This window comes from Molossus molossus, unplaced genomic scaffold (genome assembly GCF_014108415.1).
Source record: "Molossus molossus isolate mMolMol1 unplaced genomic scaffold, mMolMol1.p scaffold_m16_p_1, whole genome shotgun sequence".
Lineage (NCBI taxonomy): Eukaryota > Metazoa > Chordata > Mammalia > Chiroptera > Molossidae > Molossus > Molossus molossus.
Window position 1 is genome coordinate 167663821 of NW_023425344.1, and position 22903 is coordinate 167686723.

General features: G+C 43.1%; 1 protein-coding gene and 1 non-coding gene across 2 annotated transcripts in view; one reads left to right on the forward strand and one right to left on the reverse strand.

The window, feature by feature from the left end:
* Positions 1 to 2762: 2762 nt before the first annotated feature.
* LOC118621614 lies at positions 2763 to 2926 on the forward strand. Its single transcript, XR_004957739.1, has one exon. It is a non-coding gene; the product is annotated as a U1 spliceosomal RNA (small nuclear RNA).
* Positions 2927 to 5187: 2261 nt separating this feature from the next.
* Positions 5188 to 22903, reverse strand: part of SNX6 (sorting nexin 6) — a 65630-nt gene continuing 47914 nt past the window's right edge. The window contains exons 11-14 of the mRNA XM_036281391.1: positions 19213 to 19299; positions 8714 to 8873; positions 8544 to 8629; positions 5188 to 6138 (exon numbers count right to left, since the gene is read on the reverse strand). Of these exons, the coding sequence (XP_036137284.1) occupies positions 6085 to 6138; positions 8544 to 8629; positions 8714 to 8873; positions 19213 to 19299 (387 nt within the window). The 3' untranslated portion in view covers positions 5188 to 6084. The remainder of the gene's footprint in view (positions 6139 to 8543; positions 8630 to 8713; positions 8874 to 19212; positions 19300 to 22903) is intronic.

A 22903-nucleotide genomic window follows, 5' to 3' on the forward strand; every position in this document is an offset into this window, starting at 1 on the left:
GCGGGAGGGAGAGAGAGAGGAAGAGAGAGAGAGAAACATCGATGTGAGAGAGACACATCGAGTGGTTGCCACTGAAACCAGGGCCCCCTGGGGACAAACTGCAACCGAGGTACATGCCCTTAGCGGGAACCGAACCCGGGTCTCTCTGGTCCGCGGGCCGACGCTCTAACCACTGAGCCAAACCGGCCAGGGCAAAATGGTCATTATTTTAAATCACTAGGTTGTAGGGCACTTTGTTTCACAGCAGTGGATAACTGATACCCCGCCTTAACCAAGTGACCGATGGTAACACCACCAATAATCGGACAAACTGGCTTCAAGGGCTTCCAAATGTGATGCCCAGAGGAGGACACTGCATGAATTTTTTAGGGCTGTCGTACAGGCACGCCGCGTTTCATTTATTTTTATTTTTATTAAAAAAATTTTTTTTCCTTTATTGATTTTAGAGGGAGAGGAAGGGAGAGGGAGAGGGAGAGAGAAACATTGATGAGAGAGAACACCGACTGGCTGCCGCCTCCTGCATGCCCCACACTGGGGATCGGGCCCACAACCTGGGCATGTGCCCTGACCGGAATCGAACCCGCCACCTTTCAGTGGTGTGCGGGTTGAGGCTCCAACCAATGGCGACACACCAGCCAGGGTAGGTGTTGCATTTTAAAAAACAAAAAACAAAAGTTAAGATCATCCAGCCAGCGAGAAGATGACGACTCGCTTTTTGTGGCACTCGCTTGGCTTTCTTACTGGAACTGAACCCGCATGAACTAACTTAAGGTGAGCCTCTACCAGGAACTGGGTAGGTTAAAACAGCACATGCTTATTCTCTCACGGTTCTGAAAGCCAGAAATCCAAAATCAAGCTGTCGGCAGGGCCATGCTCCCGCCAACATTCTGGGTAGACTCTTCCCTTGCCTCTTCCCAGCTTCTGGTGGTGACAGTCAGTCCTTGGCTCTTGGTCACATCACTCTAATCTCTGCCTCTGTCATCCCATGGCGTTCTCCCTGTGTCTCTCTCTTTACAAGGCACTCTCCTCTTACAAGGATAACAGCCATATCGGATTAGGACCCACGCTAGCGACCTCACCTTATTTTGCAGATTGTGTCTGCAAAGACCTTATTTCCAAGTAAGTTCACATTCATAGGAACGAGGGCTTAGGACTTCAGTTGATATATGGAGAGGCTCAAGTCAGCCCTTTACAGTCACAACATCATGTATGCTGTCTTCGTTTCAAATATGCACACTTGAATGTGATTATGAAGAAACACAGGACAACCCCCAGATTGAAGGACATTGTACAGAATAACTTAAGTAGCATCTAGTCTTCAAAAATGCCCACAAAGAACAACCCGGGAACTAGTTCAGACTAAAAAGTGGCTCAAAGAGCCTTGGCCCCGGTTTGGCTCAGCGGTTTGAGCGTCGTCCTGCGGTCCGGAGAGACCTGGCTTCGGTTCCCGCTAAGGGCATGAACCTTGGTTGCAGTTTGTCTCTGGCCCTGGTTGGGGTCGTGCGGGTGGCAGCCACTCGATGTGCCCCTTTCACGTAGATGTTTCTATCTCTCTCGCTCTCTCGCTCTACCTCCCACTCTGTCTGAACAAAAAACGGAAAAAGTGTCCTCGGGTGAGGATTAAACAAAACAAACCAAAAAAGTGGGTCAAAGAGACATGACGACTGAATGCAATATGTGGTTTTGAGTTTCCCTTTGCTATAAAGGGCGTTATGGGGACAATCGATGGACACTGAATAATGTCTGGAGAGTAGATGATAACAGTATTGTAAATACTGTATCGGCGTTTCTTTCTTGAATGTGGCCATCACGTTGGGGTTAGGTAGGAGAGTCCTTTGTTTTGAGGAAATACACACCGAGAAAGGAAAACGTTTCTGAAACAACCAACAACCTAAAAAGGATGCTACCCTACGTTTCCTCGGACCTTGGCGCAGCTAGACCCTTCCCGGGCCCTGTCATCTCCCAGCCCGGACTCTCGCCTTGCTTCGCTCCATCGCACTGACCACTCCGCGAGGGACGCACCCTCGTTCAATCATTTTGCTCCCACCTTTCACCTCCACTCGATCTCCAGAACGACTCTTCTCGCGTGTAGGAGAAAAAGATAAACCCGGACGGCCTGACAGAGGCAAGCTCACCCCCCAGGACGGAAATGGGGCGTTCCCGGTCATTGATATTCAAAGACACGCAACACCCCTCCCCTGCCCACAAGTCTGCACCGCGAATGGACGCCTTGACCCGATACTCTGTTCAAATTTCCCTTTTCACTGTTGCAAGATTAGGTCCCTGGACAGTCTGAAAGATCACCGAGGACGATTAAAATAGTTTCATGTGAATTTGGTGACGAAACTCTGATCTTAGTATCTCAAGTTTAATTGACACTCTGTTGCGTGTCACGTTCGCCGTAAGAAAGGCGGGACCATGCCCGGGCCCTGACCCGCACCCGCGGTGGGGCCGTAACTGCCGGGCGCCGGTTGCGGCGAGATCCGGTCCTTCCAGCTCGGGGACACGTCGCCTGGCGGTCACGACGAGGGTGCTGCGTATGTAGATGAGGCTGAGCGCAGAGGCTGCCGGTAGGGGTCCGCCTGCGCCTCCACGTCCCCGCGTCCCGAGATCCAAACGCTCCCGAGGTTATCCTCTCGATGGGCGCCGTTGGAGCGAGGGTCCCTCAGGCAGCGGGGCTGCGGAGGCGGCGAGGGAAAAGTGACCGTGGGTGAAGAGAGAGGCGAGCGTGAGGGTTGGGATGGAGGCGGGCGGAGCAACTCATACTTACCTGGCAGGGGAGATACCATGATCACGAAGGTGGTTTTCCCAGGGCGAGGCTTATCCATTGCACTCCGGATGTGCTGACCCCTGCGATTTCCCCAAATGTGGGAAACTCGACTGCATAATTTGTGGTAGTGGGGGACTGCGTTCGCGCTCTCCCCTGATATTCCTCGGTCTTCAAAGTTAGACTTCAGAACGTTGTTTTAAAACGTAGAAGGTGGTCCACCTCTCTTTTCTTTCCCATCTGGTTTTTGTTATATGCCCTCAGAAAGAAAATAGTCGTGGGTGGATGTAGACGTTAAGATTCCTGTTAGTGTTCCCTCGGCACTCCTCTTTTTCGACCGCTGTGTTCTGCATTGTGCCCCACTTAAAAAAAGATCAGCTTGAACTCAACTTCTGTAGTTTTAGACAGAACACTGACTTGGATAAGCTTTTCCAAACTAGGCACCACCACTCTTGGAGCTTCACTTAGTCTACAGGCCTGACCCACTTTCTTTGGCAGTTTCGTCTCCTGCCATCCTGCACTCCCCTGGAACATGCGCCTCATCCCACGCTCCCTTGTTACCGCAGGCCAGTTCGGGGCCTGGTCCGCTCCTGTTCCTCCTCCTCAGAGCGTAAAGCACCGACTTCCAACCCATTCCATCTCATGGCACACAAACTTACTAACATTCTGCCGCACGCCAAGAAATACGTTTTCTTGCCCATCTGACAAGACAGAAACAAAGCGAGGTCTACTTTTGATTCATTCACACCGGACAGACGGCTGTTGTGTTTGTTGTCATTTCTTGATTTGTCCATCTAAGGGAAAAGAGGCCGGTGCCCCTGACTCAATAGTCAGGTGGGTTCAGAATCGCTGGCGTAAAGCGTCACCAGAGGGAGGAAACCCTACACTCTCCGTGCGGGGCTTTGGTCTCTGCCAGCAGGTGTCTTTCGGTTTCACCTTTGTGGCCCCCAGGCAGGAGATGGCCAATCCAATGTTTTCTCAGTGCCACAACTCCACAGCAGTGAATCCGGGCGGGACTGGCTACTTTGATCAGCCAAACACGCGGTGAGCCCTGGAATAACAAATGTTTGTTCTGGAGGTGCAAAGCAGAATCTTTCCTTAGTATGCCCTTGAGGGAGTGGCATATATATATATAAAATTAAATATTTATTTTTTTATCCTCACCCGAGGTCATTTTTCCTTCAGACAGAGTGGGAGGGAGAGGAAGAGAGGGAGAGAGAAACATCGACGTGAAAGGGACACGTCGAGTGGCTGCCACCCGCACGACCAACCAGGGCCGGGGACAAACTGCAACCGAGGTACATGCCCTTAGCGGGAACCGAACCCGGGCCTCTCTGGACTAGTTTTGATCTAATTTGCAGGACTTGTCAGTGAGAAGACCCTTGCTGAAGTGTGTTAGTCAACTCATTTATATATTTTGCAGCCCTCCACCCCCTACCCCCACCCCAACAAGTACTCTAAAAAAAGGTAAGGGGCCATGGGATGCGCCATCCACACCCTTCCCCCAAAGGCCACCTTGGTACAGATGAACTGATAGATGTGTATAGATTTTTGTCCTGTACTCGCTATCTCTTGGCATTTACAGAGCATCTTCACATTTCCAAAGCACTGTACCAACATTTATTAATCCCCACAACACCCCTGTGAGGTAGGTCAATATGCCCTCTGTAGTAGAGAGACTCAGGCCGAGAGAGGTCAAGCGCACCTGCCCGAGGCCACAGGGGCGCGCCCTGGAGAAACACCACCGACCCCGGACGCTACTAGGGTTCTGCATCCCACGTTCACCCACTCGGTGAGCGCTGCACGGGCCTATTTTCACCCGTGAAGGTCCAAACACACACATCTCCCGGTCAACAGAAAAATCCAGTTCAAATGGCATCATCGCAGAACAGGAGCGAGAGAGAGCAACGCGAACCAGCACGGCGGTGAGGCCGGAATCATCCCGACTGGCCTCCGGCCCAGGACCAAGGCGGCTGTTCCTCAGAGCGGTCCGGGAAGACGGACGCAGACTTAGGGCCCGTGCGAGGGGCCACCCACACCAATGCCCCTGCTTTCCCAATGGGAGAGAACTTAGAGACAGACGGAGGGAGAGCCCCACTCAGGCTAATTTTCGATAGGCACGGCGTAACGTTCCCTCACGTTACCGAGGCCAACACGTCGGTGACGTAACTTAACGGACAATCGGGGTCCCCTTTTTGGGGACCCTAACTTGATTCCAAATATTTCCATGCCCTCGCCCCACCCCGCCGTCAAGCGCTGTTCCCTGCGGCGGCTCCCCTCTCTGCGTGCTGGTCCCGACGCTGGCGCGACCACCAAGCGGCCCCCGGGGCCTGTGCCAGGGGTTTAATCGGCCGCCGAGCCAGGGGTGGATCCAGAAACCGGTAACCGGCCGACCCCGCCTTCTCGGCCTCCTGCTATTTTCCAACCGGCGGTCTCTCCCGGCCTCCGGCCTCCGCCGGATCCCACCTTCTACCAAGCGCCAGCTAAGGGCTCGGCAGCAGTTCCTTCTTCGGTAAAGGGACTGTCGCCCTGAAGGGAGGAAGGAGCGCCCTCTGGAAAGCACGGTAGGGGAGTAGATTTGTTGCAGCTACTCCACATTTCAGAGTGATACAATGACCACAGAGTTAAAAAACCATCACTGCTATCACTGTTTATTTAACAATAGTCGGTTTAGTCTACAAGTTTAAGGCAAACATACTAATGCATTTGCTTTTCTTCAGAAATCATACTTAGAAAGATTACAGAAAGTCTGTCCCAAAACTTCTAAGAAATATTCATTAATTAAAAATAAGTCTGATTAAGATGCTTTACCGGGATACATGAATGCACTAAGGTGGTATACAATGTTTCCTTAAAAACAAAATTCAAAAAAGGGTAGTGGCAATCTTTTATCTCGTTGGAAGAACATATTTCGAAAGGGTTAGACTTCAGAAATTACTTAGAGGTAAATAAGATTGGCAGCCATAAGGAATACTATTCATAAAATAAACACAGTTAGAGAGGCTACGCAGTTATAGAGGAGTGGACTTTGGGCTTTTGAAGGGGAGGAGCGCCCCACCAGTCGTGACCGATGAGCGCGGAAGCCGACAGCCCCACCCCCGGGAGCAATGGGTGCGGGAGTGTGGGGCTCCCCACACGCAGGCGGCACCTGGGGACCGCGCTGTTCCACTGTTGCTCAGAAAAGAGGAGAGGAGATGCACTTTGTCAGCTGTTTCTCTTGTTTCCAGTGAGCAGTAAATGCCTAACAGCATGAAGAAAACAAAAATAAAATCTGAAGGAAGGCAGCCCTTTTTTTTTACCCGAAGGTGGGGTGTGGCTTATGTGTCTCCATTTAGCACTGCCAGGCAGTTCTGTAGCAGCTGTAGGTTACCCTAAAAAGGAAGGGAAAGTCAGTTATGAAGGTCAAATAGTTTGGGAGAGTCTCATTCAAAAGGTAACCGTGAGAAATCACAGTTTTCAGTTCAGGATATGAGAGTGCTGGAAACCGCTGCTTATTATAGCAAAGACCAGTTTAAGGGCATACGATTCTGTAATTTGTCTCGCATACGGTATGTCCCACGCACTCCATTCTTCGGTAAATTTCCACCCAGACCAATGTGAATGTTTGGATCTGGCATGTCCTAATGAGGGAGAAAAGACGCCCTTCGTTGGAGTCCAAGTTACACTACTGCACACCTTCTGACTAGGAGACCAGTTCTGGTCACTATCCTTCAGCCCTTAACATATACACGGGCACAGATTTATAACCGTTTTTATAAAAATGGTGAGAGGACGTGCGAACGTATTCTATCTCATTCATACCCGAGTACCCGTCTGTAAACATGTCAACTGACATCGTCCAAATTTAGAGACACGTAAAAACCAATTTAAGTACAGGGTGGGGCAGAAACAGGTTGACACAGTCGTGAGTACGTGAAACAGACTTTATTCTTGTATTATTATTGTTGATAATCACTGTATTTTTTTTCTTTTTTTATCCTCACCCGAGAACATTTGTCCATTTTTTGTTCAGATAAAGTGGGAGGGGGAGAGAGAGAGAAACACTGAGGCAAAGGGACACATGGATCGGGTAGCTGTGCCCGCATGACTCAGCCAGGGCCAGTGACAAACCGCAACGGAGATACGTGCCCTTAGTGGGAAATGAACCCGGGTCTCTCTGGACTGCAGGCCAACGCTCTAAGAGCTGAGCCAAACCGGCCAGGGCCATTGTATTATTTTCTTTTAAATTTTTTTCTTTATTGATTTGGGGGAGAGAGAGATAAAAACATTGATGAGAGAGAACATCGACTAGCTGCTCCTCCTGCATGCCCCCCACTGGAAATTGGGCCCACAACCTGGGCATGTGTCCTGACTGGGAATCGAACTGGCGACCTCTTGGTGCATGAGTTGATGCTCAACCACTGAGCCACACTGGCTGGACTGATGCTCTCTCTCATTGATGTCTCTCTCTCTCTCTCCCTTCCTCTCTCTCTAACATCAATTTAAAAAACATTAAAAAAATGTTTTTATTGATTTTTTTTTTAGAGAAAAAGAGAGAGGGAGGGAGAACATCGGTTGGCTTCCTCCTTCATGCCCCCTCAACTGGGTATCAAGCCTGCAACCCAAGCATGTACCCTGACTGGGAATCGAACCAGGACCTTGCAGTCCGTGGGATGACACTCAATCCACTGAGCCACACCGGCTGTGCTAGATATTCTTCTTCTTCTTTTTTAAAAAAATCCTTATGGAGGATATTTTTCTATTTATCTTCAGATAGAGTGGGAGGGAGAGAAAGGGGGAGAGATAGAAATATTGACATGAGAGGGACACATCGACTATCTGCCTCCCGTATGACCTCAACCAGGGCTGGGGACAAACTCAACCAAGGTAACATGCCTTTGACCGGAATCGAATCTGCAACTCTTTGGTCCATGGGCCAATGTTTTAACCTCTGAGCCAAACTGGCCAGGGTGTAGATATTATTCTTGATTGAATTAGATCATTAAAAAAAATCTCTCTCAGCCCTGGCCGGTATGGCTCAGCGGTTGGAGAGTCGGCCTGCGGTACAGAGAGACCCGGGTTCGGTTCCCGCTAAGGGCACGTACCTCGGTTGCAGTTTGTCCCCGGCCCTGGTTGGTCGTGCAGGTGGCAGGCACTCGATGTGTCCCTTCACGTCGATGTTTCTCTCTCTCTCTCTTCCTCTCTCTCCCTCCCGCTCTCTCTGAACAAAAAATGTAAAAATGTCCTCGGGTGAGGATTAAAAAAAAAAAAAATCTCTCTCAATTCTAAGTTCTCTATTTTAAAAATTACCATAAGGTTTGTGCTAAGCTTTGTCTTTATATTAACTACAAGAAAGGGCTTAATTTGAAGTAAACAATGTAAAAAACTGTAAGAGGATATTTATTTACTAAAACCAAATATTTTTAAGGAGTGAAATAATCTTGGAAAGCTGTATTTTAAATCAGGACTAGTTCTTGCAGTATCCCCTGGAATTGGTTTCATAGCTGACTCATATGTTTTTTTAAATTTTTTCATTTTTAGTTCAGATAGAGCGGGAGGGAGAGGAAGAGAGAGAAACATCGACGTGAAAAGGACACATTGAGTGGCTGCTTCCCGCATGACCCAACCAGGGCTGGGGACAAACTGCAACTGAGGTACATGCCCTTAGCGGGAACCGAACCCAGGTCTCTCTGGACCACAGGCCGTCGCTCTAACCACTGAGCAAAACCGGCCAGGGCTCATAGGTGACTCATTTCTATAAGTTCCTTAAATTATCAAGCCTTTAATATGACATTACCTTTGCATGCTTCAGTTCTAACTCTGCCAGTTCCACTAAATTTTTTCTGAATGCCGCAACTCTTCTTGTCTTAAAATCTATGAGTTCTATGAACAAAAGAAATTAGGAGTAACTATTTAATTTACATACTAGTACAAAGCATACCTTATTAAAGGTTAATATAATAGTACCTTGTTTTGCAGATTCTGATATTTTTTCAAATTTCTGACAACATAATTGTTGGGACGTTTCAGCCTGTAGAACATCTTTATTTTTGGCTCTTGCTTTATCTAGTGCTTTATTAGCATTTTCATAATCCACTAGTGACCTAGATCTTCGATAGAGGAGATCCTATAAAACAGAATGCTTCACAATAATATATGCCACACATTTCTGGTAGTTACACTCAATCACCACCACCACCACCACCTAATCGTCCTCTGAGATAACACTAATAACAATGAATACTATGTGCCAATTACTTTTGTACTTAAAAAAATAAATAAATAAAAGGTTTATTGGGAGATAATCTGTATACCATATAGATTACTCATTCAAAATGTACAATTCAGTGGTTTTTAGGATGCTCACAGATTTGTTTAACCATACTACAATCAAGTTTAGAACATTTTTTTAAAAAATCTTTATTGTTGGATGTAAAATGTATTACAGATGTTCCACATTTTCTCCCCATTGACCCCCTCCTTCCCCCTCCCGCCCCCCTCCCACCCTTTTCCCACACTATTGTCTGTGTCCATTGGTTATGCATATAAGTTCTTTGGTTTATTTCTTCCCACCACTCCCCACCCCTTTCCCTTTGAGGTTTGTCAGTCTAGCAATGAATTTGTACTTCTTAATCCCTTCACCTTTTTCACCCATTCCCCCAACTCCCTCCCAACTGGCAAACAACAAAATGTTCTCTGTATCTATGAGAATGTTTCTGTTCTACCTGTTCATTTTGTCTGTAGATTCCACTGTTGATAGATATGTATTCATTGCCATTTTGTTTGTTCATACATTTTATCTTTTTCTTCAAAAAGACCCTTCATCATTTCATATAATAACGGTTTGGTAGTGATGAACTCCTTTAACTTTTTCTTGTCTGGGAAACTTTTGATATGGCCATCGATTCTAAATGACAGCTTTGCAGGATAGAGTCATCTTGGTTGTAGGTTCTTGCTTTTCATCACTGTGAATATTTGCCACTCCCTTCTAGCCTGCAAAGTTTTTTTTGAGAAATCAGCTGACAGCCTTATGGGAACTCCCTTGTAGGTAACTAGCTGCCTTTCTCTTGCTGCTTTTAAGATTCTCTCTTGTCTTGAACCTTTTGCATTTTGATGATAATGTGTCTTGGTGTGGGCCTCTTGGGGTTCATCTTGTTTGGGACTCTCTGTGCTTCCTGGACTTGTATGTCTGTTTCCTTCACCAAGTTAGGAAAGTTTTCTGCCATTATTGTTTCAAACAGGCTTTAGATTTCTTGTTCTCACTCTTCTCCTTCTGGCACCCCCAAGATGTGAATGTTGGCACGCTTGAAGTTGTCCCAGAGGCTCCTTACACTATCCTCATTTTTTTGGATTCCTTTTTCATTTTGCTGTTCCGGTTGGGCATTTTCTGCTTCCTTATATTCCAAATCGATGGTTTGCTCCTTGGATTTACGTACTCTATTATTGAATCTGTGTAAATTATTCTTTATTTCAGTTAATGCCTCCTTCAATTCTAACTGTGTATCCGTGATTTCTAACTGGTCCTTTTTTATGCTCTTGAGGCCCTTCCTAAGTTCACTGAGGTTCTCACTAAGTTCATTGAGCATCCTTATAAGCAGTATTTTGAACTCAGCATCTGTTAGGTTGCTTATCTTCATTTTGCTTAGTTCTTTTCTTGGGGTTTTGTTCTGTTCTTTCATTTGGGACCTATTTCTTTGCCTCCTCAGTTTGGCTGCCTCCCTGTGTTTGTTTCAGTGTAATACTTAACGAGAGGTATGGGGCTCGCTGAGACCAGATGCTGCTCATTTGAAAGAATTTAGGAAAAACCTGAAGCAGGATCTAAGACAGACCAATCCTATGGTTAAGCAAGTGGCAACAGTTTGGGTGTGCTTGAAAGTTGGGTGGGGCGGGGCCTCAGGGAGTCACCAGGGCGGGGCTACCAGTGTGAGCCAGGTTGCTGGAGTCCCAGATATGGTGACTGTCTGCCGCCCCAGGGAAGGGCTCACCAAAGGAACAAAGGCCTCTGACAGCACCTTTGTCCTGGAGAAAGCCCCCTCTCCAGTGCCAAACAGCTCAGTTCTTCCCTGTATGTCTCTGGTGCCCCTCGAGCTGCCTCCCCTCCAAGCTTACAGGGAGCGAGTCCCATAAGTTTGCACGTGGGCCTTTTAGGGAGCTGCCTGGGGCTCCAGCCTCTTCAGCCTCCCTGAGCCTCAGTTACCGCTGGTTTATCCAGCCAGAAGTTATGTGGACTTCTCTTCCTGGCACCGGAACCCTGAGCGGGGCACCTGGTGTGGGATGGGGACTCCCCTCAGTCCTCAGGAAGGACCTTCCCAGCCGAGGTGTCCTCCTGATTTTTATCCGCCACATGTGGGTGTGGGACCAGCCCATCGCGCCGGTGCCGCCGCCCCTCCTACCAGTCTGGATGTGGCTGCTGCTTTAATTTCGTAGTTGTAGGACTTCCATTCAGCTTGATTTCAGGCGGTTTTGAATGATGGTTGTTCTGTAGTTTAATTGTAACTATGATGTGGTTGTGGGAGGATGCGATACTGCGTTTACCTACGCCGCCATCTTGACTGGAAGTCTCAAGTTTAGAACATTTTTGTCACCCAGAAAAGAAACCCCATATCCATTGAACAGTCACTTCCATCTTCACCCCCGACCCTAACCATTAATGCTTTCTGTATCTATAGATTTGCCTATTCAGGACATTTCATTAAAAAATGGAATCAGCCCTCGCTAGTTTGCATGAGTGGTTAGAGTGGTGGCCTTCAGACCAAAGGTCCAGATACAATTTCTGGTTAAGGGCATAGACCTAGGTTGCGGGTTCGATCCCCAGTCCTAGTTGGGGTTGTGCGGGAGGCGACCAATCGATATGCCTCTCTCACATCGATGTTTCTCTCCCCCTACTCCCTAAAAATCAATGGAAAAATATCCCTGGGTGAGGAGTAACAAAAACAAAAACAAAAAGAAATCATAACGGGTGTCCTTTTGTGTATGGCTTTTTTTTTTATCCTCACCAGAGGGCATTATTTTGTTCAGATAGAGTGGGAGGGAGAGACAGGAAGAGAGAGAGAGAGAAGCATGGATGTGAAAGGGACACATTTAGCCCTCGCCGGTTTTGCTCAGTGGTTAGAGCATCAGCCTGCGGTCCTGGGTGAGACCCGGGTTTGGTTCCCGCTAAGGGCACGTACCTCAGTTGCAGTTTGTCCCCGGCCCTGGTTGGTCGTGCGGGTGGCAGCCACTCGACGTGTCCCTTTCATGTCGATGTGTCTCTCTCTCCCTCCCTCCCACTCTATCTGAACAAAAAATGAAAAAATGTCCTCGGGCGAGGATTAAAAAAAAAAGAGGAAAGGGACACATCGAGTGGCTGCCTCTCACACGACCCAACCAGGGGCGGGGACAAACTGCAACTGAGGTATGTGCCCTCAGCGGGAACTGAACCCGGGTTTCTCTGGACCGCAGGCCGACACTCTAACCGCTGAGTGAAACTGGCCAGGGCTGTGTATGGCTTTTTAAACTTTCCATAAAGTTTCAAGTTCATCTGTGTTACAGCATGAATCAGTATCTTCCTTTTTATTGCTAAATATCACTTGAAGGTATGTGTTTTATTGATTAGAGAGAAGGAAGGGAGAGGGAGAGAGGGGGTGGGGGGAGGAGAAGAATCATTGATTGGTTGCTTCCTACATGTACCCTGACTGGAGATGGAACTGGAAATCTGGACATGTGACCTGATGGGGATTCAAACCCTTGACCCTTCGGTGTATCAAACAATTCTCTAACCAACTGAGCCACACTGGCAAGGGTGCTAAATAATATTTCATTGTATGAACTTAAGCACACTGATTTATCCATTCATCAGTTGACAGACATTTAGGTTTGTTTCTACTTTTTGACTATTATGAGTAATGCTGTTATAAACATTTGTGTATAAGTTGTATGGACATGTTTTCATTCCTTATGTATGTATGTATGTATTTATTTATACTTTAACCATTTCTCTTTCCTATCTCAAATCTTAGGAATGAAATTACTTGCTCATCTGGTAACTGTACATTAAATCTATTAAGAAACTGTCAGACTGTTCTCCAAAGTGGCTGCACTGTACGAGTGTTCCAATTTCTCTACATCCTTGTCAACATTTATCTTTCTTTTTTAATAAAGCTACCTAGTGCATGTGATGTGATATCTCAGTGTGGTTTTTGTTTGTTTTTATTCAGTGTGGTTTTGACTGCATTTCCCTCATGGCTAATGATGTTGAGCATCATTAGTTATTTATGTATCTTCTTTGGAGAAATGTTTATTCAAGTACTTTGTCCACTTTTTAACTGAGTTATTTGTCTTTTTATCGAGTTTACAAAAGTCTTATATATTCTGGATGCCGTCACTGATAGGGACTCACATGCTTTACAAATATTTCTCCTAGTCTGTGGGTCTCTCACTTTTCTTTCTTTCTTTTTTTTTTTTTTGTGGTACGTGCCCCTAGTGGGAACTGAACCCGGGACTCTGATCCACAGGCTGACGCTCAACCGCTGAGCCAAACTGGCCAGGGCTCTCACTTTTCTTGATAGTGTCCTTTGCCATACAAAAGTTTTAAACTTTAATAAAATCCTAATTTATTATTTTTTCTTTATGTGCCATGCTTCTGATGTCATATCTAAAAAACCAGTGCCAAATTGAAGTCACAAAGATTTATGTTTATGTTCCCTTTTTAAAATATAGTTTTAGCTCTTACTTAGGTTTTTGATCCATTCTGAATACATTAAAACTTTTTTTTGAAGAACTGATTTTAGAGAAGAAGGGAGAGAAAGAGAGAGAGACAAACATCGATGTGAGAGAGCCACCCATCTGTTGCCTTCCTGTATACATGCCCCAACTGGGGACAGAACCCACAACCTGGGTATGTGCCTTGACCAGGAAATGAACCTGCCACTTTTCAGTTTATGGGGCAATACTCCAGCCAAGAGAGCCATAACTGCCAAGGCCATTTTGAGTACCTTTTATACATGATGGGAGAAAGGAATCCAACTTGATTCTTTCTCATGTGAGTATTCAGTTTTCCCAGTACCATTTAAAAAAAAATTTTTTTTTTCTGTATTAATTTTAGAGACAGAGGGAGGGAGAGACAGAAACATCCATGAGAGAGAACATCGATTGGCTGCCCACTCCATGCCCCGCCTGGGGATTTGGCCCACAGCCTGGGCATATGCCCTGACCAGGAATCGAACTAGTGACCTCTTGGTGCATGAGTCGATGCTCAACCACTGAGCCTAGTACCATTTGTTGAAAAGTCTTTTCTTTTTCCCAAACTTAGCACCCTTGTCAACAATAAATTGACTGTCTCAGCAAATTAGGAACAGAAGGAACTTCCTCAACTTGACAAAAACCATCTACAAAAAACCTGTAACTCATATTACACTTAATGGTGAAAAATTATAAGCTTTCCCACTAGTATTAGGAACAACACAAACGTCCCATATCACCACTCCTTCTCATCATCTTACTGGAAGTCCTAACTAATGCAATAAGAAAAGGAAATAAGAAATATACAGAATGGGTAGAAAGAAATAAAATTGTCTTTGTTCACAGATGACATAGCCATTTATGCAGAAATATGAAACAAAAAAATCAACAAAAAACTGAATAAATGAAAATAATAAAGTTGTAGGATACAATGTTAATACATAAAAGTCAACTGCTTTTTTATATACCAGCAATGAACAAGCAAAACAGAAATTAAAAATATAATACCATTAGCACCCCAGCAAATAAAATACTTAAGCACTGATCAAATAAAATCTGTTAAAGGAAAACTACAAAATTGATAAAAGAACTCTAAGAACTAAATAAATGCCAAGATATTCCATGTTGATGGATAGGGAGACACAATCTTGTCAAAATCACTTGTTTTGGCCTTGAGCTATAGAGTCACATCAGCTTTATTTGTAAAAACTAAAACCTTTTTTTGTAGATATTGACAAAATGATTCAAAAAGTTTATGTGGAGAGGCAAAGATACAAAATAACCAACACAATATTGAAGGAGAACAAAAGTCAGAGCACTGATACTACCTATTTGAAATCAAAGCATTACTACAAAGCTACACTAATCTAAACAGTGTGGTATTGGTGGAAAAAATAGACTAATAGCTCAAAAGAACTAAATAAAGCCCAGAACTAGACACCCAAAAATATAGCGAATTGATCTTTGATAAAGGAGCAAAGGCAATACAATGGAGAAAAGTCTTTTCAGCAAACGGTGCTGGGAAAACTGTATATGCACATGCAAAGAAATAAATTTATACACTGACCTTATGCCCTTTATAAAAATTAACTTAAAAAAGATCACAGCCCTGGCCGGTTTGGCTCAGTGGTTGGAGCGTCGGCCTGCGGTCCAGAGAGACGCGGGTTTGGTTCCCGCTAAGGGCACGAGCCTTGGTTGCAGTTTGTCCCTGGCCCTGGTTGGGTTGTAGGGGTGGCAACCACTTGATGTGTTCCTTTCACGTCGATGTTTCTCTCTCTCTTTCCCCCTCCCACTCTATCTAAACAAAAAATGGAAAAATGACCTCAGGTGAGGATAAAAAAAAAAAAAGATCACATACTTATATGTAAAACGAAAAACTAGAAAACACCTAGAAGATAACAGGAGAAAATCCAGATGACCGTGGGTTTGGTGATGACTGTTATTCTTGTCTTTTTTTTTAAAATTGATTTTCAGAGAGAGGAAGGGAGAGAGAGATCAATCGGTTGCCTCCCACATGCTCCAGGCCAGGGATTGGTACCTGCAACCAGGAATCAAACCCATCACCTTTTGGTGTACGGGATGATACTCCAACCGAGCCACACTGGTGAGGACTGGTGAGGACTTTTTAGATAAAAACCAAAGGCATGATCTATGAAAGAAATAACTGATAAGGTGGACTTCTTTAAAATGAAAAATTTCTGCTATGCAGCCCTGGGCAGGTGGCTCAGTTGGTTGGAGTGTCGTCCTGTATACCAAAAAAGTTGAGGTATCGATTCCTGATAAGGGCACATACCTAGGTTTCCAGCTCGAGCGCATACAGGAGGCAACCAATCCATGTTTCTCACATTGATGCTTCTCTTTTTTCTCCCTTCCTCTCTCTCCAAAAGTCAATACAAACATATCCTCGGGTGAGGATTAAAAAAAAAACTCTACTATGCAAAAGACATTATCAAGAGGATGAGAAGACAAGCCACAAACCAAGACAAAATATTCACAAAACACATCTGATAGCCCGGCCAGTGTGGCTCGGTGGATTGAGCCTCATCCCATAGACTGAGATGTCCCAGTTCGATTCCCAGGTCAGGGCACATGCCTGGATTTCCGGCTTGATCCCCAGTAGGGGGCATGTGGGAAGCAGCCAATCAATGTAGCTCTCTCACATTAATGTTTCTGTCGCTCTTTCCCTTCCTCTCTCTCTAATAAATCAATAAAAACATATTTAAAAAAAAGGGGGCTAAGCCCTGGCTGGTTCTGCTCAGTGGTTAGAGCATCAGCCTACAGACCAAAGAGTTTTGAGTTTGATTCCCAGCTCCAGTTGGGGTAGTGCGGGAGGCAACCAATGGATGTGTCTCTCGTATATCTCTCTCTCTCCTCTTCCCTCCCACTCTATCTAAAAATCATGGAAAAAATATTCTTGGGTGAGGATTAAAAAAAAAAAAGGCTAAAGGACAAGTTTTTAAACAGACTTCACAAAAGAATATACACAGATGGCACATAAGTATGTGAAAAGATGCTTCACATCAGGTTATCAGGGAAATGCAAATTAAAACAATGAGATGACACCACACACGTTAGAATGGCCAAAATTCGTAACACTGACAATACCCAATGCTGGTAAGAATGTAAAGCAACAGGAACTCTCAGAAATGCAAAATGGTATAGTCCCTTTGAAAAGCGGTTTTGTAGAACTAAACATACTCTTTCCATATGGTCTAGCAATTGTGCTCCTTGGTATTTACTCAAGAGTTGAAAACTTATGTCCACACAAAAACCTGCACATGAATGTTTACAGCAGCTTTATTGGTAATTGACTAAACCTGGAAGCAACTAAGATGTCCTTCAGTAGGTCAGTGGACAAGTAAGTGGAATATTATTCAGTGCTAAAAAGAAATGAGTTATCAAGCCATGAAAAGACAGAGGAAACTTAAATGCATGTTATTAAGTAGAAAAAGCCAATTTGAAAAGGTCCAACTAAATGGCATCTGGAAAAGGCATAACTATGGAGACAATAAACAAGACCAAAAGGGGTTAGGGGGAAGGAGGATGAACAGATGGAGCACAGAGGATTTTTAGGGCAGTGAAACTATTCTGTATGATACTTATAATGGCAGATACATGTCATCAGACATCTGTTAAAACCCACAGAATGCACAACACTAAGAGTGAACTCTAGTATAAACTACTGTTTGGCTTCTTTCACCATCTTTTATTTTGAGATTCATCCATGTGGTTACTCGTATGAGTAGTTCATTCCTTTTTATTGCTGAGTAGCATCCACTGTATGGTTATATCACAATTTGTTTATCACTCACCTGTTGGTGCACTTTTGGGTCGCTGTTGCCACTTTTCAGCTATTACAAATAAAGCTGATGTGAACATCTGTGGGGACATATGCTTTCAAATATCTAAACTGGAATGACTGGATCACAGGGTAGTCTATGCTTAATTTTTAAAGAAACTTTGACAATTTTCCAAATTTCCAAAGTACTTTCAGTGTGACAGTTCCATTTGCTATAATTTTTCTTTTCTAGTTTATTGATTTTTAGAGAGGGAGAAGAGAAAAACATCAATGTGAGTGTACGACATCAATCGGCTGCCTCTCATATGCCCCCCCACAAGGAACTGAACCAGCAACCCTTCAATGCACCAGACAACACTCAACCAACTAACCGGCCATGGCCAGTTGCTATAATTTTTGTTATAATTTTTTTCATTTTAGCCATTCTACTTAAGGTGTATTGTGATATGTCACTGTAGTTTGTTTGTTTGTTTTTTGTAATTCTTACAATTAAGTTTCAATTCTTTCTTGTGGTTACCAAAAAATTTCTATTACTTAAAAAAAAAAGTTTTTCTTGATATTAGAGAGAGAGGAAGAAAGGAGAAAGAGAGAGAGAAACATTGATAGGCTGCTTCCTGCATGCGCCCCAACTGGGAATTGAACCAGTGACCTTTTGATGTGTAGGATGGCGCTCAACCAACTGAGCCACACTGGCCAGGGCTGGATTTACTTTTATTTTATTTTTATTTATTTATTTTAATCCTCACTAGAGGATATTTTTCCATTTTATCTTTAGGTAGAGTGGGAGGGAGGGAGAGAGAGAGAGAAACATCGACGTGAGAGGGACACACTGACTGGCTGCCTTGCGCATGATCCCGACCAGGGCCAGGGACGAATCGCAACTGAGGTATATGCCCTTGACTGGAATTGAACCCGTGACTCGTTGGTCCATGGGCTGACGCTCTAATCTCTGAGCCAAACCAGCCAGGGCAAGGCTGGATTACTTTTAATGTCATGTTCCATTCTAAAAAGTTATCTATTGACAACTACATATTATAATAACATAATGAGTTTAAAGTCTTCAAAAGTGAACAGTTCATTTTATCCCGGCCCATCCAATGTAAATTGTTTATAAGACACAATCTGATATAAAATAATTTGATATAGATGGTATATCTGCAAGCACCTAAGTCCTCAAAGTTAAAAGGGTTATTTATAATTTGATAAGAAATGAAAGAATGGTGTTCAAAGCACCACTGATCAAATGGGAATTTTCTGTGCAATATCTCTATTCTAAATTAACACTGATTTTGGAATATCTGAGTCACTATGTTTTCTGTGCTTTTAAGATATTTTAAGATATATTTTTTTGATTAGTAAGAGTTTTAGTCTTGTACCTAGACAGATTTCCCTAAAAGAGTTGCCCTAAAATAAAACCTATCCTTGTTTTATGGATCTCTCACCTTCAACAGAGGACTTATATAGATCAAATTAGGGCTCCTTTAGCTATACAACTATTATATGGAGGTTTTACTTTTGTTTTTGTAAGTATTTTACCTGAATAAATATATCAAATTAATAAAAAAAAATTTTAGACTATATTGTATCTTAAGTTTACACAGCAAATTTTTATTTTCCCCTGATATACAATTTTCTAAAAGGAGGAAAAAATTCACACTTGAAAATATAATTTAGCCCTGGACAGATAGCTCAATTGATTAGAGCATTGTCCTGATACACTAAGGTTGTGGGTTCAATTCTAGTCAGGGCACATATAAGAATCAACCAACACATACATAAATAAATGGAACAACAAGTTAATGTTTCTCCTTTCCTCTCTTTCTAAAATCAATAAATTAAAACAAAATTAATCAAGAGATAAATATCTTTGACAATCATAAGTCTAACTTTAAAGGGATGGCTTTTTGTGAAACAGTCCATTAAAAAATATAATGAATAACAAAGGTACCTTAGCAGCTTGAGATTCTCTTAAGTAATATTTTAAAAGGTCAGAAAGTTTGAGGTCCTCATCAGCAGACACCCGTGCTTCTATTTTCTGAAAAAGGGAAAAAAAACTGGGCATTTAATCATCACATAGTCTATATTCAGTGTTTTCTTTCTTAATTACTATAAAAAAATTAAAGTTATAAATAACTATAGTATTCATTTCTATTTATTCTAGGTTTCCTTCCCTTCTTTGTATTAGCCTGTTACTTTTCTTTGTAACTCTGACCAAAAAATGAACAACAAAAAAGATGAGATCAAATGAAATGAGTGAATTTGTGGCAGAACTCTATATTTGACTCAATTTCTTGACTATTAAGTTTCAATATCATTCTTCGGCTTCACTTATATTTTCTCTCTACTCATTTCAACGGCAACTGATATGTACACATGATTTTAAAGTAATAACGCTGGCAACGGCAAACTAGATCATTTAAACTAATCCTCCTACTGAGGGCAACCAAAAAGTATAGTTAAAATATTTAAAAAAAAATTTTTTTTTTCCTTTATTGATTTTTAGAGAAAGGAAGGGAGAAGGAGATAGAAACATAGATGAGAGAGAATATCAACTGGCCGCCTCCTGCATGTCTCCAACTAGGGATCAGGCATGTGCCCTGACCGGGAATCAAACCAGTGACCTCTTGGTGCATGGGTTGATGCTCGATAACTGAGCCACACCAGCCGGACTGTAGTCAAAATGTTAACAAAATGTACTTGAAGACACCACAGAGCAATAAACAGATGTGGTTAGTTTAAATTGGGATCAAATGGGAAGTAGTCATGTCAGAGATCCTAAAAAGATGAGAACTCTCCATTCAGTCTGGAGAGACAGACTTTGATAAAGAAAGATGTACTATGTCAACCAAATACAATATGGGGACCTTGTTTGGATCCTGACTCAAATAAATTCCACCATAAAAAGCCATTTATGAGACAACTAGAAACATCTGTATTCTGGATATTTGATGACATTAAGGAGTACCACTGTCAACCATATTGGCTATATCTTAAAATTATTTATCTTAAAAAACAGAGATGTAGCACTGATTGGTATGGCTTAGCAGTTAGAGCATTGGCCCGAGGACTGAAGGGTCATGGGTTTGATTAGAGTCAAGGGCACATACATGGATTGCAGGTTAGATCCTCGGCTCCGGTTGGGGTCATGTGGGAGGAGGCAACCAGTTGATGCGTCTCTCTCACATTGATGTTTCTCTCTGCCTCCTAAGTACTTCCCTTCTACTCTCTCTAAAAAGCAATGGAAGAATACCCTTGAGTGAGGATTAACAAAACAAACAAACAAAAAAAAAACAGAGATGTAGCCCAGGCACGGTAGCTCAGCTGGCATTATCCGGATATGCTAAGATTTCAGGTTTGATCCCCAGTCAGGGCACATACAAGAATTAACCAATGAATGCACGAATAAGTGAAACAACAAATCCATGTTTCTCTCGCTCCTTTCCTCTCTCTGTCCAAAATCAATTAAAAAAAAAACAACTGTGGTACATTTACACAATGGAATGCTACTCGGCCACTAATAAAAGTAAATCTTACCTATATAAAAAAAAAAGGTAGAGAGAGAATATAATCTTACCTATATAAAAAAACAACAACACAGAGATGTGCACAAAGGGCAGAAAACACAAGGAATATGGACTTTTGGAATAAAAGAACTTTCAGGAAATCTGGGTGATGCATGTACATGAATTCTTTGTCCTACCTAGTCTTGCAACTTTTCTGTAAGTATGAAATATTGTCAAAACAAAAAGTTAAAATAAAAAACCCTACACATCTACCAGAATAGCTAAAATAAAAAAGAGTATTATAAGCTTGTACAGCAAACCAATGCTCATTCCTTCTGGTGGGAATGTAAATTGGTACAATCACGTAGGTAAAGTTTGGCGGTATCTTCAAAAGCTTTTCACATGGATACCCTGTGACCCACCAATTCCCCTTCTAGTTATATTCACCCAACAGAAATTTACACTTATGTTCAACTGAAGATACACTAGAATGGTCTTAATAGTACAATTTGTAAAGAGCTCCAAACTAGAAACTATCCAAATCATCTACCAACAGTAGAACAGATAAATTTAAGTATATTCTTGCAATAGGATACTACACAGTAATAAGAATGAAGGAAATATACCTACATATAACACCATGGATGAATCTTATGTACATAATGTTGAGTAAATGAAACTAGACATCAAAGAATGCATACTGCCTGACCGGTGTGGCTCAGTGGTTGAGCGTCAACCCATGCACTAAGAGGTCAACAGTGTGATTCCTAGTCAAGGCACATGCCCGGATTGTGGGCCAAATCCCCAATGGGGGGCATGTAGGAGGAGGCCAATCGATGTTCTCTCTCATTGATGTTTCTATCTCTTTCTCCTTCTCCCTTCCTCTCTCTAAAATCAATAAAGAAAAAAGAAAAAAAGAATGCATACTACATAATGCATTTTTATAAAATATGAAAATAAAACTAACCTGTGCTGTTAGAAGATAGGATAGTGGTTAGTCTTATAGGAGGTGGTAACTAAGAAGGCAGCTGAAGGGGGGCAGGGCATCTGGGTTGCTGGTAATGTTCGCTTTGTAAAATTCACTGAGAAATATACTTCTGATATGTGTTCTTTCCTATATGTATAATATATTTAAATACAAAGTTCTGAAGCTTCTGAAAAATATTACTTTATGGAGAAATAAACTTAAGGAACTTTTTAACCTAACAGATAAGAGCATAGACACAAAGTATATTCAGAACTGACAGAGATAAATCAATTTAGATAGATTTAGATTACATGGTATATAATTGTTGGATGCTTTTAATTAAATATGGCTCCTCTCCTTATATTAAGAAGTAGAATATGTGCCCCCCCCCCCCCCAATCTAGGCTCTGAGATGGCTTGACCAATACAGAAGTGATGCTGTGCTAGTTCCCAGGCTCAGGGCTTATAAAACTAGCAGCTTCCACTTCCCATCTTTTTGGATGCCCACTTTTGGAATCTAGTCACCATGTTGTGAGGAAGCCTAAATAACTCCATGGAATAGCCATGTGTAGGTGTTACAGCTAACAGCCCTAGCAGAAGCCCCAGCTGACAGTCAGTATCAACCCCAGACATTAATGAAAGCCTTCAAATGATTCCAGCCCCCAGCCTTCGTATCTTTGATACTGAGGTCATCATGGAGCACAGGCACACCATCACTGATGTGCCCTTTCTGAATTTCTGACCCAAAGAATTAACATAATAAACTGGCCGTTGTTTTAAGCTACCAATTTTAGGATGCTTTGTAACACAGCAAGAACAACCAGAACAACATGCATACACTAAAGGAAATAAGAATTGTGGTGGCTGTGGAAATATTTCCCTCATATCTCCTTCAAGAGAAACTGCTTGCTGCAAGGACAGTAGCTGATTTATAGTCCCAATTACAATCTCTCTGGATCCAGAACCATGTTGCATATTGTACCAAAGTTATGTTCCATCCTCCCCTTCTTGCCTCGGGTGTACCCAGCCAATGACAAAACACAGTGGGTAGTAGTGCCAGCCCATTCCTGCCTGATGCAGAATTCCTCTAATGGGCTACTCTGGCTCAAAGATTCCTCCTCTTTGACATGGACAAAACTTTCTTAGAACTGTGCTACAGTCTAAAACTTT